The following is a 15254-nucleotide window of genomic DNA, read 5'->3' as shown; positions in this document are numbered from 1 at the left end:
GAGAAATAAGATAGAATTTGAGTGGCGCTAAACCGTATTGGTAAGTGGTAACGAAGAAACAAAATCATATACCCAAAACAAACTACGGCTGACAGATCTCAAGCTTTTATTTCCTAACTCTCAGCTAGTTGGCCCTTTATGCGGCGTTTTTGAGCTAACGCAGCCCCAACCGTTCTAGTACCTGTCTATACGACACATACATACATACACTTTGGATGTGTGTGAAGCATGAAGATGCAACCTTGGAATCTCAAAATAACAAAGGGAATTAAATAGCCTGATGTTTCTGAGAATTCCGGTAACCTAACAAAAAAATACCTAAAATTTAAGGGATTTCCGTATAAAATTTTATTTGGTCTAAATTTTAGGTTAGGAACAAGATGTCGAGATGCGGTTTGTGCGAGCTTGTTTAGGAATCATTTAGCTACTTTTTCATGAAAAAAATATCATACCAATGCATTTAATTTTTTTGTGAAAATTAACCATTTCTGTCCGAATTTCGAAAAAAGCCCGACGTGCGAAACTAACAAAACTTTCGAAGATACAGGGTGTTTTTTAGAGATACAGCAAAAATTGTCAAACAAAAAAGGTTCAAATCATCCTTGGCTTTAAAGACCAGCTATTTTTTGTTAGGTTAATATATCGGAATTCACAGAAACATCACTTTTTTAGATTCAAGATTGCAGATACGCCCCCTAGCGGCTATTTGGGAAATTTGAAGAGAATTTCCAAGTTTTTCTTTTGGTCGTCTCAGTAGTAACTTTTTCTGCCGCAAGCCTCTGAGATGGATAGGTTCCCAGACACAGTACCTCGCATTCTTAGTTGGCCACCCTGTACATATAAATAAAGCAATAAATGTACACATTTAAATCATTAATGATCATTTTAATTCGAAATAATAGTTTTGATAATTTGTAGAAAAAATGCATACATAAAAAGGATACATATTGTACATATTCCCCCCCCCTCCCCCCTCTGTGAATCATAGACGTGACTAATTAATAATTGCACAAGCATATGTTCCTTAAATTTGGCATAAAAAAGAAAGTTAATAAAGAAAAAGAAAAACGAAGGATTTTTGTATTGCAAAAGAGCTGTTTCGGGAAAAATTCATGAGTTTTTAGCGCTTTCTTCAAAAATCAAAATGCTCTCTTTCGAGCGTCTCCCGTCTAATTTCGTCGGCAAAACTGCAGAACCCATTGATTTGATGTATAGGAACCAGATTTTGGAGTCTTTCTGTCATACTCCCTTTTTGGTCACGTTGTTGGCAGAGCAACTTCAGCAGCTAAACTGAAAAACGTATTGTTTTGATGCACAGAAACTCAATTTGGTGCTCTTTTATTTTGGTTAAGTTGGTAGATCAAAATCTTCATTTATTCAATAATTTCAGCACGGAAAGTGTATAATTGTTAGGTCATTAAACAACCCAAATTTACTTGGTAAAATACAAACCTCTTTTGGTATTATGAGTTGCGAATCATTAATTTCAGATATTGATGTTTATTAAAAGCATTTGAAAAAGATGAAATTAGGTAAGATTAGTTGCATATCCTATGTGACATTTTCAGGATGTAGAATGTAGATGTCCCTTATGGATATTTCATAGGGTTATAGGAGCCCAGTACCTAAAACTCTGTTTATTACTCATTAGAAGATGCAAATCTAAGTTATCCTCCAAAATAACTCGCATTCTCGTACCGAAATTCTTAGAAATCTCGTTGATGTTTCATTTGATAGATATGGGTTTGCCATTACAGCAGGGCGTTATCTTTTTTTTCATAATCACATCAGGATGATATCGAAATTTTGGGTAAAATTTGCAATTATTCACCATGTAAGAAAAAATCCCATTTCTAGAGATTACTGCTGAGCAGAAACTTCTTCTTGTGTCTATTCCAAATTCAATCCTCTATCCTATTCAACAACTTATTCCAGTCCGGAGACCTGAATTGCTTGCCTTACTCTTCCATGTGCACTCCTTTTGATGAACTCTTCTTGATGCTCTCTTCCTGATGTACTCTTCCTGATGAACTTTTCCTTCCTGATGATCTCTTCTTGATGCACTCTTCCTGATGAACTCTTTCTGATGATCTCTCCCTGATGAACTCTTTCTGATAAACCCTTCCTGATTAACTCTTCCTGATGAACTCTTCCTTATGCACTCTTCCTGATGATCTCTTCCTGATTAAGTCCCCCCGATGGCCCGATGAATCCCTCCTGATGCACTGGTCCATGTGCACTTTTCTATTTTTGAGTCGTCTTCTCGAGGAACTTGATGATTTGTCCACTGAATTCTAAGTGTACGTTGAGGTCCATCCATATGAAGCTCATCGGCTAAGTCTTGATCTATAAGACTATAACTGTGGGTGCATCATCCACTAAGTAAAGCATGAGGTACATGATTTCTATTAATATTAATTAATTGTCATAGGAATAAAACCGTTATTAAACGATGATAAATCACGTCATGTTGATAACCTTGATGGTTTCTATTATGATTATTACCATAATCTTTATGCAATATTATATTCCTCTCACATATTTTAATTGCTTTGCATGTCCTGAAAGGACGACATGCCCTTTGTAGGTGAATTATCTCTACAACTATTTCCCGATTTGGGGGATTTGTGTACCTAGTGAGTAGTGACCTCTTACTCTCTGACTCACTATCTACTGATCCAGAACTCCTGTAGACCTCTTCGTGTTATAACTTGGAGACCTGCATCACCAATTCTAAATCCACAATCTCTTGAGCCAGTTTCCGCTTCTTTATCTCTGGATCATTCTTGAGTTGTTCTTTTATGAATGAGCTACTTCTACTGGACAATTTTCTTGACCTGCACGATTGGCTTGAAGGATTTGAATCCTTCTTCTTGTCAGGACGGCTGTCATGTCGTTCTTTTTTTACCGCATTTTTGCAAATTTATTTATTTATAAAAAAGGTAGCTTTTAATCTCACTTTGGCCGGCTGCTTGGCTGGCAGGCTGACAATAAATGCGGGTTCGTAATAAGAACACTTGTACAATGATGGGGTGTTTACATGTACCTACCGTCGCCGTGTAATTAACAACTTTAGGGACGGGGCTACATGATGTGGGGTCGACGACATCTGGGCGCCATCCCCGAGCGTGTTATACTAACTTGGAGATTTTTCAGTTTTTTCCTATCTTCTCTTACAGTTTTGGTCCGATTGTTTTCAAATTGGTGTCGTCGGAAAGGTCTTCTAAACGCGCACAACCCTGTTTTTTCTAGGGGTGAAATTAACCACCTTTTGCAAGGCACGCGCCTTCGAGGGACAGTCGATTTTGGGCGCCCAAAATTTGCTTAGAGCTCTAATCGCGGTCTCTCGTTCTCATGTGGCTGTTTTTTTAGCGAAATCAACAAATTGCGGGACGTAGCGTCGCAAGTGAGTACCGACAAAGGGAATGTGGTAGCCTTCGACGATATTATTAATGGTGGAGTCAAAACTGGTTAAAATCAGTACCTAGGTGAAGAAAAACAATAACTACACCGCAATTTGAACTCACTTTAATGGAGACCATTCAAAATAATTAATGGTTCAAAAAGACACTTAGCCTAGCTTTATCGCCCTCAGTTTCTCCTGCTGGCAGTACTTGAGTGCTTCCCCTATTTTGTCCAAGACATAATCAACCATGTCTGCTCTTGCATTATAACCCATCATGCCAATTCGAAAATGCGTTACCGCCGTCGGTCCAATGCCAACGCTTATATAGATTTGGTACCTAAATGGGGATATCGAGAAACTTATGCGGAGTAACTTTCCGATTCGCTTACCGTTCAACCAAGTACTCATTGAACGCTGCAAATGAAACCGTGGGTGGAAGCTCAACGGCTGTGACCGCATGTAGTCGATGTTCGAGATTTTTTACGTAAATCTTTAACCCCAACTTGACCAATCCATCCCATAGCCTTTTATTGAGTTTTTCGTGCTTTTGCCACGTTTCGAGCAAACCCTCCTCGATAATTTCGGCTATGCCTTCCTTTGCAGCTGCTAACAAATTGGAGTTGTATGTATAATAGTACCTGAAACACTTCAACTGGAGAACGTGCTTTAATTAACGCAGTCGTTTACATTATGCGCTCATCGAAGCAGTTCCACATCTTACTAAGTTCCAACACGTTGAAATAGAATGGAGGAACAGTTTTCCGGGTTTTTATCCTTTCACTGGAACAGGTAGTTAGTGTGACGGTCTTTTTGAAATTAAACCTACACTGCTTCTGGACTGAAGCTCAAATAAGCAAGACCGGGGAAAGATCTGGCGGCCTTTTGCGTGGAAGTGACGAGTACATCGATCCCCCAACGATCCACGTACAATGGAATAGCTCCAAAAGTAATTACTGCGTCCACTGCCAACATGCAGTTGTACCTGAAATGGAGTTTAGTTCGAATCACGCGATTTCCATTAGCGGTCTTACTTGTGGCATATATCCCCTAGTCCCTCCAACGGTTGTACGGCTCCAGTTGATGATTCACCGTGCGTGACGAAGAGCAAAACTGGCTTGTGTTTGATGACTGCTTGTTCTAATTCCTCCAAAGTGAACACCTGGCCGTATTGTGGAGACACCACTACTACGTCTATGTCTAAATTACATAATTTTAGAATAAAACACAGTGGAATATTGTACACTTACTCCGCGTTCTCGCTATTTCTACAATTCGTTGTCCCCAAAATCCCATGACTCCTACAACAATTTTCTCTCCCGGGTCCACCATGTTAGTTAAAGCAGCCTCTAATCCACCTGTTCCGGAATTTTGTATTGCCAGTGTCGCCTGGTTTCTTGTTTGAAGCGCGAATTTGAGCATCTCCCTAAATTCCTCCATTATCTGTGTTGAAGATGTTAGAAACGCTGAAGAAAAGTTTACCCTCAATACATACGTTATAAACTTCATCGCCAGGTATTATTACGGGCTCGTGGGAGTAAGTGTACATTACCCGTGGTGAACAATTGCATGGTCCCGCGCCCACCAAGAGCTTACTGCTTGGACTGTACGGCCTCTTCTTTGAGTAAAACTCGTCAGTGATGTCCAACTTTGAATGCATCCTAAACAAAACCTTTCGCTACAACTCTATTTAATAATTTATTATAGAATAACTCGTAATACCTGCAGATTTTTTAAGGATCAATATGGGAATGTTACACACTCCGACCACGTTAACGAAGTATCGATTATCTAGGCAATGCTTCGATTAATTACGACATTGCAACACAATGATTTGGCAGATTCGTCAGCAGTATGGCAAAGGTCACTAACGATATAATGATATGTGGTATGTTGAAATAAATATTGACCAAAATAATAACCAGAAAATCCATAGAATTGGGTACGCGTTTAGTTGAATAAAAAAAAAGTTGTTATTAAAGCAATATTTAATAAAATAATGGTAAAAACAAGTTAAAAGTCAGTTTTAATCTTATACGATTTACAGTTGAAATAAATTGACTCTTGATGTAGGTATATTTGGTCTAGGCTAGGCGTTACGTATGGTTTATTACTTGGGAAACTGCCACTCTGGATAACTGAATCAGGTATCTGGTTTATGTAAATATGTAGGTAGTAAACCTATTATTGGAAGTATGTTTTTGCACTGGAGAGAGAAACTTATTTGGAACAATAGATAGCACGTCACGTCCAGTCCATCTGTTCACAATATGAGAAGCCACATTAAATCATAAAGAAATTCAATTACTCGTACGACATGATATATAATAATCGTAACTAATCTACGTCCGGGTACGTAAGCACTAAGCATTCCTTACATGATGAAAGTCTTGGCATAACTTATTCGTTGCGTCCCCAACATAGAATTCTTGCCTTTAGTTATTCTTTCGAAATTATCCAAGGCACGCCCTTTATACAACTATTTCACCTGTCTCTGTATACAGGCTGTTTCACTCAAACCGTTACCTAAATGTTCCATTAATAATTTAAATCTGAAAAGATACATGCCAACATAGTTTTCATGATCTATAAAACAAAATATTATCATGATCGTTTCACTTCCGGTTTTACCGGCTGTGGATAGCAACTTTCATATTTTATATCGAACATGGTATATTTTATTGCATTTTCGAAATCAACATGAAAATCTACGACGTTTGATACCACATTTCCCTATACACCCAGCATCAAAGTTTTTCAAGTTATTCAAGATTTTTTAAAATTTTCGACGTTCGACTGCTTTTCTTTAGCGCCCTGTACGTGTACCTATGGTTACCTTGGCTTGAAGTCTTCCAAAATCAACAATACTGACTGATCCTATATGCGAATAATTTAAATTTTGATCGCCCTTCTACAGCGCGTTTTAAAATTAATCGTCAAATTTAATAACTTCAAACCTTAAAAAGTTGATTTTTTTAGATAAAACATGCTTTATTTTTTGCACTTTCAAATGTCGAAAAAAATTCTACATCGATCAATTATTACATTCCGTATACCTATGAGGCGCCGTTTGTACCATAGTTATTTCTTACGAATATATAAAGTAAAATAAATAATAATAATAATAATAAATGCTTTTATTCACTAGGAATGGGCGAGGTTCAGCAATGACATGTATGCCATGTGCTGCTCTTCCACCTAACCCGATATAACATATAGAAATTAATATTGATATGGCCACAGATAAAACATAAACATGTAAAAAATTAAAGAAAGAATATCTCCAGTGAACACTAAGGTACATAATTATTTATATACATATAGGTACACGTTTCATACACGCATAATCATATATAGGTAGGTATATTATTGGAATTAATGGGACACGAAAACAAGCAAAGATTCAACTGAAGGGAGCAATTAAGTGCATAAAAATTAATTTTTATATAAGAAATGCATTCTCAGGCTTTTTTTAAAATTAACTTGGCTTAATGTTTTAAAATCAGATGGTATCTTGTTATACAGATGTGCAATTTGATAACTAAAGGATCTCTTGAAAAATTCATGTTTGTGCGACGGAGGAGTTAATATTCCTCTGTAACGTAAATTCAGATGATGTACATCTGTTCTGAAAGTTATTTTTTTATATAAGTATGCTGGGCAAGCATCCTTTATAATTTTGTGATACAAACAAGAAGCATGGAATATCCTGCGATCATTCATGCATATATCTAGAACTTTTATATATTTGCATTAAAAGTTTTAAATATATAAGAAATTATGTTTTATGTATCTGCAGGATAGCGTCGATGAAATATATAAAACTTCAGCTTCATGTATCTGTATTTTCGTCTGTGCGATTTGATTAACGTTGAATTTGTTCTGGGTATATTTAATTTGTCTAGTATTGGGTAAAGATAGGCTTTAATTTAGAATTAAAGTGTTTGTTTTTTCAAGTTTGTCACGCCTATTTATAAACCCAGTAAATTTTAAGTCTCATGTAATTTAGGTAAACCGAGAGTTTTTATTTAAGCAAAAATTTAAAGAAATTTTGAAAATAAATGCAATTAAATTTTGTTCTGTAAAGCTTGTGACTTTTTGAAGCGATTGTAGTAATGAATAGTAGGTTAGCAATTTACTATATTTTTAAGTGTTATTTCTGAAGTTCTGCGTGTTATTTCAGCATTTTGTATTTTTGTGAGGTGAGGTTAATTCCGAAAATATTCAAAATGTCCTAGGGCAAAAAGAAAGGAATTAAAAAGGCAAAGGAGACAAAGAGAATGTAACAAAATCGAAGGAACTTTGAAAAGATTTAAAAAATATATGGTAGAAAGATTGTGAAGATATTTGCAACAATTTGGAGAGATTTTGAAAATATTTTTATATTTGCAAAAAAGTTTTAAAATAAAGTTTTTGATAGCGCTCGGCAGAGAGATTAAAATGGCTTTGAGAAAATTTTTGAAGAAATTCACACACTGAGGGAAAACATCGTGAAAGGATAACGAAAATACTGAAGAAAGATTGAAAAATATTTAAGAGATTTTCGGGCAGATATAGATGTCGTAAAAAATACACCTCGCCAAAAAGTAATGTAAAAGGGTTTATAAAGAATTCTGAGAAGATTAAAAAAGATCCTAAAGCTATTCTGAAAAGATGATGAAATTATGCCGAAAAAACTCTGAGAAACTATTTAGATTCTGAATAAACATGAACAGGGTTTGGAAAAGATTCGAAAGAATTTTTATGGAGTCCTGGCGGAAAAAGAAAAATTTAATACAGTTTTTAAGAGATTTTAAAGAGTTTCTGAAAGGACCTTAAAAGAAATTCTGAAGAGGCTCTAAAGACACAATTTAGATTCTTTAGGTTTTTCCAGAATGGTTTTGAAGAAGTTCTAAAAATCGATTTGGAATATGATCTGAAGAGATGGCAGATTTTGAAGCAACTTTGTAGACTTCTTAATAGCATCCGAAATGGTGCTGAAGACTTATTGAAAATGCTTGGATATTTTGAGAAAAAAAATGTAAATAAATCTACAAGAGAGGATTCTGAAAAGATTTAGGGAAATCCTAGATCCTAGAAATTATGAAAAGATATAGACCGACTTTGGGGCGACTACGCTGAAATTGCGGATAAATCCTGAAGAAATTCATGTCTAGATATCTTGAGATGTTATTGAAAATGCTGTACAAAGTTAATTAGAAGCGCACTAAAAGATTTCTGAAGAAACTGTCAAGGGACTTTAAAGAGTTCTCAAGGAATTTGGCCTTGGAAAACATTTGGTGAGACTTTTAAAAGACAGACTGCATAAATATTTTGAGAAGATTAAAAGGTACAAATGAAACAAGTAGGTAAGTTTTACCTTAATTGGCTCATAACTACAAACACAAGCACTTTACTGTCGCACTTGTGGTCTTCTTTTGACAAAGTACAATCAATATTTGTGTAAAGGCCACTAAAAGCTGTCCTATTTCAAAGAATTAAGAAGGAATACTAATTAAATAGATAAGTAGGTGATTACCAAAGATTAAAATAAATTATTCCACTTTATCTGTATTGAAAATAGTATATTGATTCAGAAGTCGAATATTATTGCGTAAGTGGAAAGAAACACGCAAACCCATGATCGCACATATTTTTATTTAACTAAAAATATTGTGATGCAAATTTAAATACCTGATTTATTTATTTACAATTAATTGTTAATGAATTTCTAATAGATGGATTTGTAACAGGTAATTATTATTTATCACTATCAGTCACTTGTCCACACATTTATAACAAGTAGATTTATAACAAATGAGCGCGAAATCACTACTTCTGATTTCCGTGTCGATGTTGGAACTTCCACTAAACACAATTCAATTGGCTTAAATAGCAAAAGAAAAGTTTCTAGAAAAATCACGCAACATTCTCAGGAACTCTCGAATAAGCAGATATCATTTCCCGAAAGAACGCCTCCTATCCGCTTTCATTCCTTATTCTCGGTGACTAATTGCGACATCCGATAATTCCAAACAATTAACTAAAAAAAATTTTAATTAAATCCTGAAATAATTGTTGGCCACGAAAAGAAAAATTTGACATGAAAACCCTAACCGGGTGGCATAATGGGTTCGATCAAACACAAAGTTAATTAATTGACAAAAACAAAAACTTATTTTGCAAAAAGTAAAAGATATCAAAACAATAATACCGGCAGAAAGAAAAGTAGGCAATTAAATTTAAAAAAATCTTAAATACGTCGTAAAATTTTGCGATATTCGGGCGGTTTGTTGAATTAGATGGCAGGGTTTCGGACACTTACTTTTAATAAATGATAAACCTTGTACCTTGTCAAAAGAAAGGCTTCACTATACAACAACTGTTTGGAAAAAGTGAACTTATTCTGTAATTACGCCTCCCAGTCAACTTGCCTCTAGTATTTAAAGGAACCACCACTTCCACCATAAAATATTCTCCTTCTTTAAGAATTTTTCAATAAACCACAAATTTATTTATTTTTGCCTTTATTTTTGAGTGGGTGGGGTTTCAGCCAAAGCTGCTCTACCAACCCAACCCACTACACATTTACAAATATCTATGACCGAACCCGGGACCCTTAAGCGATTTATCGTTGCGTGTGAACAGAGGATTGTAGCGATTTATTGGAATTGGATTGGATGGTTGATGGCGACCGGCTTCAATTTCTGCGAATCGTAGCGATAAATTGGAACGTGTAAAGTACCGCTGTCCAGCTTCAATTGAACTGGGCCACACGGACCGGCCAATCACAATTACATTTGAAAACGCCAGCTTCGACAGAACGCATCCCCACTTACGCCTCGAAACGCGCACATCTTCCTGAAACACCTACAACTTCTTATCAGAACTACATGTGCATTAATTAAATTTCGCCAAACAATAAAACCTTTTACCACAAACGACCAGATTATAACCTTTTATAATCACGAAAATTTGACTAAATGTGTCGTACGCTAAATTGAACAATTTACAAAAGCGATCAAATTAAAACGAAGAATTCTAAAAGGAAAAAATAAATACTAAAAAGAAAATTCAAACGAAACGTCCACACTTTTGTGTTCATTCATTAAAACAACCGCCAGATTTACTTTAAAAATTGAAATACCTCACATACAGAGTGGCCCAACCTTATTGATGGTGCTGAAGCCAACATAACGTCTGCATAATAATTTACACAACAATGTATACCTACTGAACGGTGAGATAAATCCAGCATCGCCGCAAGTACGGTTGCAAAGAACGATTCTAATTGTTCCCTTAGAGATATGTAAATGATTTTTGTAGCATCCGACAGCTCTCGACATGGGGAAGCAGGGTAGAAATGAATATTTTGGGATTATAGCTTTGTTAATTAGGTACTGGCCGATTTCCGTTTCCCAATGTTAAACAAACACGAGCATTTAAACTACAAGGTCGTGGAGTTTATTTCATTATTGCAGACCTTTGCGACTGACCCGAAAGGTAACAACGGGTATTGCTGAGTTATCGAATTTGGAAATTTTAATCCGGTCAATTAAGTGAGTATAATTAACCGTAGTTAATGATTTGTGTTGCAGCCAACATCGGCAGATTAGATTGAGCATAATGTCATTATAAGCGGGCTTGATTAAAATGAATTTCAAGATTACTCCCCGTCAAAGAGCCTGGTAATTAAATAATGAAGTTTTAAATTTCGGATGATAAATAATAGGTAGTATTTTCAACCCTGAGAAAGGCGTGAGTTGCACCCGAAAAATTTTAAATGGGTGGTAAACGTTGGATTGTTCGAAAGGAATTTCATTCTGTCTTCAGCACTGTTTTTGTTTCACATCCGACCTGTAGTTCCGGGGAAAACTCGATTCAAATGGATTTGCAGATCCGTTTTAGCTGTTTATCATTTTGCACAGAATTTTAGACAGTTCTTGGACCTTGGACATCTATCGAATGGCAAGTCAGATCCCCAGATATGTCGCCGTTAGATTCTGTCCAATCTAAAATTGATGCAGCGCAACCTGAATCTTTAGAAGAATTATGACAACCTATCCGATGCGAATGCAGATTACCCCAGAAATGTTATAAATAAAACGTACGACGCCATTTAGAACTAAATCTTTATTATTATTGTAAATATGAATGTTGGTGGTGGTCATTTCGAACACTAGGGGTAATTTTTTCAATAATTTTGAATAATTGTTACTGTTACAAGGTCGATTCTACAAATGGCTTTGTATTTTGTTAATGACTTGCAACCGATCAATCTGTAGTAATGTAAGTAATTATAGTAATATTTCTTTCACAATTCATAATTTTGTATTGTACGAAAAAGGATAACGCTTGAAAAGCTTTTACTTCAGATTTTAAAAAGTTTCAGATCCGTTATCTACCCCTCAAACGATTTATGTACGCAACGGGTAAATTTTGCAAAAATGTTATACTCTTTGCGTATAAGTATGAAGTTCGCATACAATTTCCAATGCCGTTTTCCCGTTTTTAAAATGAAGAGGGAGAGGGCTGTATTTTATTGTCATTAAATTAGGAAAGTGTACCTATAATAATTGAAATGCACGTCGTACATATACAATTTGTTTTACTATTATGCATCTAATTTTTTTTTAAAAACAACCATATTGTAATGTAATGTATGTTGGTGTGGATAATTCTACACTTCATAAGTAAGACTAATTTGGTTTTTTCAATAACTTGGCGTTGTGCGTCCCTTGTGGTAGGCAACACACATGCTATTGGAGACGTGCAAGCTCGCGCTATTGACTATTTTCAAAGCCTTTGCCTTTGAATCATTAATTATATCTATTTATTTGAAGACGGGCACTTTTCTGAAGCGACTATTATTATTATCAATTTGTCAAATGTGTTTCTGTTTAAATCAAGTTGATAATATAAGAATAAGGTGCAAATTTTCAATTGAACTTATTTGGCAGGGGTAGATTTATTTATTTTTTATTCTGAGCCATTTTCTTTGGCTGATTATTAGGTTGGCAGGTGCGTAAAGTTAGCACCACCAAGTTTTCCAATCGAGCTGAAATGTTGCACACGTTTAGTGCTATAATCGTGCTATTTCGTGCTTTAATACCAAAATTCATGCTGCATAACAAAACAAGATATCTAAAAAAAACTGTTGGTGGTGCTAACTTTACACTAGCACCACCAAGCTTTTTAATCTGTCTGTAATTTTGTCATAATTTAGTGCCCAATTCGTGATATTTCGTGCTGTAATACAAGAATTCGTGCTACATGTTGTAAAAAGTTATTGTAAATCAACTGTGGTGGTGCTAAATTGACACTAGCACAACCAAATTGTCCGTTTAAGATAAAACTTAAATTTAGTGCTCAATTCGTGCTATTTCGTGCTGAAATTCCAGCATTCGTGCTACATATTTTAAGCAGTTATTAGAAAAAAACCGTGGTGGTGCTAACTTTACACTAGCACCACCAAGCTGTCCAAATGTAATAAAACTTTGAAAACATTTAGTGCTAAACTCGTGCTATTTCGTGCTGCAGAACTAACATTCGTGCTTGAAATTTTAAAAAAATATAGCACCAAAAGTGTGATTGAGCTAACTTTACACTAGCAGTAGCACCCTTATGCCTCCCGATCGAGATAAAAGGGTAAAATATACTTTACCTATGTTTAAAAAAACAATTTTAGTTAAAAAAACAAATTCAATTTACTTATTATAGACAGTTATTTTGTGATCAGCTTTATTGTTCCAAACGACAGCGGGAGTTTGTCATGACTCACCAAAGTGCGAATTTGATCGTCTTTTTACGGTGGCGTCCGGCGTCGCATCAATCGGTATTCACGTGGCAAGTGGCAAGTCCAGACTGTCTAGAATTGTTGCAAACAACGCAAACGTTGAGTGTATTATTAGTACTTGATATTGTCATCCTCTAAAGTGAAACAAAAATCAAACAATAGAGTAAGTGCTTAGTAGGCAGTAGGCAAGCTGTATAAAATTAATAAGGTTGTTTGGTAATTAAAGGCAACTACAATACAAAGAGATCTTTGTCGTTTAAATGACGTAATAAAAATAAACTCCGCTATTTCTAATACTAGCAAGCATATTTATACATATGTGTAAGTCCACAAAACTAAGTATTGTTGGCGAGCAGAAGTTATGTATACTCGCTAGTACTAGATTGTTTTTTTATAATAATTATTACAAAAAAATCTAACATAAAACTGCAAAGTTATCGCACTTATTTTATTGAGCTAATATATCTTTATATGTACAAAAAGTATTATTGTATTTTTATTTGAAAAATAACAACAAAATTGTCATACAATAATTATTCAGTTTAGGATCTTATTTGTTTAAGTTTTTTGATATCCTTCTTTTGTTTAGTTGCTATGATCTATGACAAACTTTAAAATGGCAATTACATTTAATCTGATTTGAAATTAGAGTATTCAAATATTATATTTCATTTTTTCGATAAACATTTTGACCCACAAATTTTTTAAACGCGGGATATTAACGAAAATCTTGTATAAAACATGATAAAAGCAAAATTTTCAAAATTTGATTACTGTAATAAAAATTTTAGACAAAAAGTAGGTTCAGGCTGCTTAATTAGTTATCTAATTAGATCGCGAGGTACTTGCAAATATCTAAATGTAGGCCTATTAATAGGCCTTATAATAAACCTAACGCATTTATCTCAAGCAGGTGGCGGTATTTTTAATATTTTGCTTTTGGAATCCTACTAAACATATTACATCAACTTTTTCATCACATCGCCAATGACAGCCAAAGCTATCTACACATTTGTTAAGACTGATAAACATGGAATTTGCGATATCCTTGGCATAAAATCAAAAACTGAACAAATAACAGAAGAGGACAAAATAAAAGAATATTCTGATGAAGAATATCAGCCATATGAAAGCACCGCTAAGCAAGATATGCAATTTTCTATTAAGATACCTAATTCTAAGTGGAGTGACATTTACCCTATAGAAAAAAAGTATCATGCTTCCGACAGAACTACTAAAAAGAAAACTTATCCCGTACTGCAACCTAGGTCATGGAGTATTGTAATTAATGAAGAACTTAATCTTCAGGGTTGCACATGGTCTTTTAAGAATGCAAAAGTAAGTGGTGACAAGATTTTTCTCACAATAAATGCGACGTGTATGGAATGTAACGCAGACCTGAAGATGTGTTGTGTTGAAGATCCTGGCGAAGGCGCTGATCTTGTTTTGGAGTGCAATGTGAGAGGATTAAATATTAATAGTCATACAGCCAAAGGAAAAAGGCGACTGGCCGGATTTGAACGAAAAAATGTAGCTCGCGTTATCGCTGAAGGTATGAGTGCATCAGTCTGGAGAGCGAAAAAAGCCAACGAACTGATGAGACTTGGTGACAACGAACCAAGCAACTTGTATGGACTACCCGTACTTCGGAATGCTGCATCGGAATACCGATTAATCGAAAATCGTACCGCAAGTTCGGACCCCTTAAAAGCCCTTCTTGAAATGAAACATACAGAACCATTTGTAGGGTCTATCCACGATATAGGGTGGGATAAATTCTACGTTAAATACTGGTCACCTCAACAAACGCAAGTTTGGAATGCTTATTGTCAAGAAACGCCAGGAACATTATGTATAGACTCAACTGGTAGTTTGGTGAAAAAATTAAGTCGCAAGGTAACCGATAGTGTCGGAAAAGAAGTACTGCTTGGACATTGCGCGCATATTTTTTTGTATGAAGGAGTGTGCCACTTAGGCAAAGAAAACGGTCAAGTGCCTATAGTTCAAATGCTTAGCGAAAGGCAGGATTCTGGTTTTATATCATTTTGGTTAGAAGATTGGAAAAGGTCTGGAGCA

At 35.3% G+C, this 15254-nt stretch overlaps 1 protein-coding gene across 4 annotated transcripts; it reads right to left on the bottom strand.

Annotated features, from left to right (window-relative positions):
- Positions 1 to 3512: 3512 nt before the first annotated feature.
- Positions 3513 to 5277, bottom strand: LOC116177211 (serine--pyruvate aminotransferase, mitochondrial-like). Of its 4 annotated transcripts, none has more exons than XM_031496114.1 (8): positions 5126 to 5277; positions 4899 to 5064; positions 4654 to 4846; positions 4438 to 4603; positions 4233 to 4388; positions 4094 to 4186; positions 3796 to 4044; positions 3513 to 3743 (listed from the first exon to the last, which is right to left on the bottom strand). In XM_031496114.1, exons 2-8 carry the CDS (start codon positions 5061 to 5063, stop codon positions 3572 to 3574), a joined length of 1194 nt encoding a protein of 397 aa, XP_031351974.1. In that variant the 5' UTR covers position 5064; positions 5126 to 5277; the 3' UTR covers positions 3513 to 3571. The 4 variants fall into 4 exon arrangements, with proteins under 4 accessions (XP_031351974.1, XP_031351976.1, XP_031351977.1 ...); XM_031496116.1 differs by having other exon boundaries at positions 4899 to 5081; positions 5126 to 5265; XM_031496117.1 differs by having other exon boundaries at positions 4899 to 5087; positions 5126 to 5242.
- Between the last annotated feature and the right edge of the window lie 9977 nt (positions 5278 to 15254).

Source organism: Photinus pyralis, unplaced genomic scaffold (genome assembly GCF_008802855.1).
Source record: "Photinus pyralis isolate 1611_PpyrPB1 unplaced genomic scaffold, Ppyr1.3 Ppyr1.4_LG7, whole genome shotgun sequence".
Taxonomy (NCBI): Eukaryota; Metazoa; Arthropoda; class Insecta; order Coleoptera; family Lampyridae; genus Photinus; species Photinus pyralis.
Note: the sequence above shows the minus strand (reverse complement) of the source record. Positions and strands in the feature narration are given on the sequence as shown.

Excerpts from the sequence above, each read along its gene's own strand:
- LOC116177211 (XM_031496114.1), bottom strand. The coding sequence starts at position 5,063 with ATGCATTCAAAGTTGGACATCACTGACGAGTTTTACTCAAAGAAGAGG. Across the intron at positions 4,187-4,232 it reads AGCTTCAGTCCAGAAGCAGT|TGAAAGGATAAAAACCCGGA; the intron begins GTAGGTTTAATT and ends TACCTGTTCCAG. Across the intron at positions 3,744-3,795 it reads AATGAGTACTTGGTTGAACG|GTACCAAATCTATATAAGCG; the intron begins GTAAGCGAATCG and ends ATCCCCATTTAG.